Here is a 4,626-nt window from a genome sequence, read left to right on the forward strand (position 1 = left end):
CCCACGGCATTCAGCAATATTCACCAACAATAAATAAATCACAATCAAATAAATATCTTGATAGTTAAATCCATATAGTATGATATCTGGGCACCCACTCCTCACCCTGTTCCAGTAGGAATAGGTCCATATGTGTGCTTTAGGGGGAGTAGGGAGAGGGAAAGTGGTCATAACAACACAGGCACAGTCACACTACAGGAGTTAAAGTCCCAGTCTGTACATCTGTCTGTACATCCTCACTGTCCGTACGTCTGTTTCCTCTTGGCAGCGAACACAGACACACACACTCACTTTTTCTCCAGTGGTTCCTTGGGACAGAGGGGGTGCATGTCAGACCCTCTACCCTGAGTCGGGGCCTTGGAGCCTGGGCTGAGAGTAAGTCCGCCCCCTGCTCCTCCCCCCACGGCTCCAGAAACACCAGACACTGATCCAGATATGACTCCCAGGGCAGGTTCCATCCTAGGCCTTTTCAACCCATCCCCGGATACCCCGACCCTGGGCAGGCCTCCTACTCCAGCGCCATGCCCATGGCCATTTCCCAGCAGGTTGGCTGACTGCAGGACGGCCTCGGAGTGCTCACGGGCCTTCATCCGCAGGGCTGCCACGCTGGCTGTACGGTTACCCTGACAACCGTAGGGGGGCAAGAAGGACAGGCCCATGGGGTCAGGAACACAGCAAGAGCACAGACCACCTCCTGGTTATACACACACACACAAACACACACATTCACACACACACACACACAAATAAATAAACACACAGGTCTGGGTCAGGAAATTGTTTTCGGGTTTCTTACAAATACAGTAGGGTATGTCTATCCTTACCACCACCATCATCATCATCACCTGCCTCCTTCTCTCCTCTTATCATTCGTTGTGTTAACTGTTAAGGTTACTACCAGCTTCTCTCCGTCGATTTACGTGCAGATATATATACACACCATATATACAAAAATGTGGACACCCCTTCATATTGGTGGATTCAGCTATTTCAGCCACACCCATTGCTGACAGGTGTATAAAATCTAGCACACAGCCATGTAATCTCCATAGACAAACATTGGCAGGAGAATGGTCTTACTGAATAGCTCAGTGACTTTCAACGTGGCATTGTCAAAGGATACCACCTTTCAAACAAGTCAGTGCGTCAAATTTATGCCTAGCTAGAACTGCACCGGTCAACTGTAAGTGCTGTTATTGTGAAGCAGAAACGTCTAGAAGCAACAATGGCTGAGCCGCGAAGTGGTAGGCCACACAAGCTAGCTCAAAGAACGGGACCGCCGAGTTCTGCATAACTTGTAAAAATCGGCTGTCCTCAGTTGCAACAGTCACTACCAAGTTCCAAACTGCCTCTGGAAGCAATGTAAGCACAATAACTGTTCGTCTGGAGCTTCATGAAACGGGTTTCCTTGGCCGAGCAGCCTCACATAAGCCTAAAATCACCATGCACAATGACAAGCGTCAGCTTGATTGGTGTAAAGCTCCCCGCCATTGGACTCACACTTCACCATCTGGCAGTCCGACGGATGAATATGGGTTTGGCGGATGCCAGGAGAACGCTACCTGCCGAATGCATAGTGCCAACTGTAAAGTTTGGTGGAGGAGAAATAATGGTCTGGAGCTGTTTTTCATGGTTCGGGCTAGGCCCCTTAGTTCCAGTGAAGCGAAATCTTAACCCTTCATCATACAATGACATTCTAGATGATTCTGTACTTCCAACTTCGTGGCAACTGTTTTGGGAAGGCCCTTTCCTGTTCCAGCATGACAATTCAACCGTGCACAAAGCGAGGACTGCCCATGATTTTGGAATGAGATGTTCAACGAACAGAAGTCCACATACTTTTGGTCCTATATTATATATTATATTGACGGTTTAGTGTAAAACATTATCCCAGTTTGATATGCTGCTTGTGTATTCATTCCAATATCAGCTCAAAATAGAGCGTCATCGTGTTTAGTTCACACAGAAAAAAGCACGTCTAGCTAGTTGGCTACAGTAGGTTCTACCATTTCACAATAGCCTGGAATAACCAGTTATTACTTCTAAACAAAATAGCTTTTTGGGTGGATTCTTGTTGTTTGGTTTACTGTTTGAACAGTTGCTGAGATTACATTTGGTTTTCAATGCAAAAATATACTACTTTGATGAATAGCCTATATAGCCTATATATCAGATCAAGGAATCAAGCGACAACACTGCACCCACAGCTGCGGAAGGAATGATATGGAGCATCTCAAATTTCAGGTAGTACAAAAGTATGTTGAGTGCCGCAGCGTATATAAAAGGAGCTGCCCATTTTGTGATGAAAAACAACAATGCAACACTGTGCTACGTTCTGAATCTTGCGTACCCTTCATTGTGGCAACATGCGACAGCGCATGGGCATAGGTGGCTGAGTTCAGGAGGGTCCCTGGTAGACAGGATGGGAAGAACGGCCCACCAGAACCTACTGCTCGGTTTATACTGGGGGAGAGAGAGGTTTGAGGTTAGTTTAAAATGACTCAGAGCAGAGATAAGAGATTATGGTTATCCTGCAACTGAAAGAAAGTGAAGAGGAGTGAGGAGGAGAGAGCAGGGGAAGATGAGTGGGTTACCATTTGTGGTGAATTAATCATGTGTGGAAGGTCTGATGTAAACAACAAGCAAATAAATGTGATCTGCAATTTCAGCACCATGGACAGCTGCACACTCAGACTCCTGTGATCTGTTGTTCAGCACCAAGTAACAGTGGACAGCTGCCATGAGGTACAGCTGCAACATTACTGGCCACAGGGAGAGTGAGATTTCATCACCATGGACAGTGGCTAAATCAGAATCCCCAAATTCAGGCATTCAATACCCCATGACAGTGAACAGTGTCAATGTCACCGGCCACTGGTAAACACTTGTAATGGGAGAAGAGGCCTAACTCTGAAGGGGAACACTCCCCAGAAACTCATCTCTGTCCCCATATATGTCCCATCCCTGTTCTCTCACCTCTGCTGCATCTCCAGAGGTTCCTTCTGTTTCCTGCTCTGGTCCACAGGAGACTGGGAGTTCAGACTCCTGGACGGAGGAGGGCCTCCCTCGTTAATCTGCTCCTTACCTCCGTCGGGGTCTGTACTCCCTCTCTGAGTCTTCCTCCACTTGGCCCTACGATTCTGGAACCACACCTATACAGGAGGAGAGGAGGAAAAAACTAAATGTAATTTAAAGTAGTCTAATGAATACCTGCTCTTGTATGTTGATGTCTTGTATAGTCTCATCGAGATAAAATCCATTTTGAAAAGAGACACTGACCAGAATCTTTGTATTTATGCACCCAGGAGTGGAAGGTATGATACAGTCGGTCAGAAAATTGACAGATTTCATGAATCATGTCTCTGCACTGAAATATGGTGATTTAACTATCTTATTATCCAATGTATAAAAACAAATGTCATTTTTGTTTCATGATAATATAAAGGTATAGAAGTCCCTGTGTTTGTGTGCATGTGTGTGCATGTGTGTGTGTGTGTTGGTCTAAAGCTCTCTGCCTGAATGACTTTGCACTGCAACTTCTCCCAAGCTTCACCCACCCATAGTCTCCAGCCCGATACATACTGCCAACCACTATATCCTAATTGAATGAAGGTCATTTCCTATAACAACATATAATTGAGCAATTTTTCATTATCATATTTTAATGACTTTCCAATAACAGTCGGGTGCCTGAGTGAGAGAACTGTGATTAAGTCGTTTATTCCCCTATTTAGTGATTGTTTGACAACATCAGATTCGATTAAGACTGCGCTCGCGCAAGCATTAATCATGATGTGTGTGAATGGAATGGGTTGGACGGGAGTGCGAATCAGAACGACTGCATGCAACCTACATGCGGGACAGAACAGTCACTATTGTGTGACGAGCCGAGGTACAATGATGTCAGCATCCAAACAAAACGAATCGCATTCAGTCGATATAAAAGAAAAGGACAACAGTTTGGTTTAGTGACAGGACAACAATATGGCGGCTTGCTGTCATTGTGAAAGACTACTATCTCACCCCTGCACCTTACAGCACCTTACAGCTAAGAGTCGTGATCCCGTCCCTCTGAATGGCCGGTAATTGCTACATTAATCTCCATTTGGCTGCTGCTTTAAGGAGGGGGGGAATCCATTGACATGCACATAAAGACAAGCCATCCAACACTACAACAGAAAAGGACATTTATTTTCTAATAATAATGTTCCTGTATGCTGCATCCGATTCATGTTCAGATTTAATAATAAGAATGCTGTAATCGGATTAGAACAGAATAATTTGTTTACAATCCCTAATTTACAGCTCGGGATTCTATTATGCAGCGCGCTGTCGGCTTTAAGCGATAGTAAGATGACCCAGGGGAAGTAAAGCCTAACTATTATATTTCCTACAATTAGATCTGCGCTCACAACAAACCCCAAAAGCAAATCAGGAATGCATGGAATTACATACAGGACACACTGAATTCAATTACAACTGAACAAGTTTATAACCACGCATATGTGGAGGGCAGGGGCAGAATATATATGGACAAATTTTTAAATAATGTTAAGGTGTGTTTGTGTATGTGCGTGTGTGTGGCTGCAAGCATGCACATCCTTAATGCTGTCTTAAAATGTTGAT

General features: G+C 44.8%; 1 protein-coding gene across 1 annotated transcript in view; it reads right to left on the reverse strand.

Annotated features, from left to right (window-relative positions):
- Positions 1 to 287: 287 nt before the first annotated feature.
- The window catches only part of LOC124038709 (dorsal root ganglia homeobox protein-like), a 6,952-nt gene continuing 2,613 nt past the window's right edge, over positions 288 to 4,626 (reverse strand). Inside the window, exons 4-6 of the mRNA XM_046354794.1 lie at positions 2,977 to 3,152; positions 2,351 to 2,463; positions 288 to 694 (exon numbers count right to left, since the gene is read on the reverse strand). Of these exons, the coding sequence (XP_046210750.1) occupies positions 288 to 694; positions 2,351 to 2,463; positions 2,977 to 3,152 (696 nt within the window). The remainder of the gene's footprint in view (positions 695 to 2,350; positions 2,464 to 2,976; positions 3,153 to 4,626) is intronic.

Source organism: Oncorhynchus gorbuscha, linkage group LG06 (assembly GCF_021184085.1).
Source record: "Oncorhynchus gorbuscha isolate QuinsamMale2020 ecotype Even-year linkage group LG06, OgorEven_v1.0, whole genome shotgun sequence".
NCBI lineage: Eukaryota > Metazoa > Chordata > Actinopteri > Salmoniformes > Salmonidae > Oncorhynchus > Oncorhynchus gorbuscha.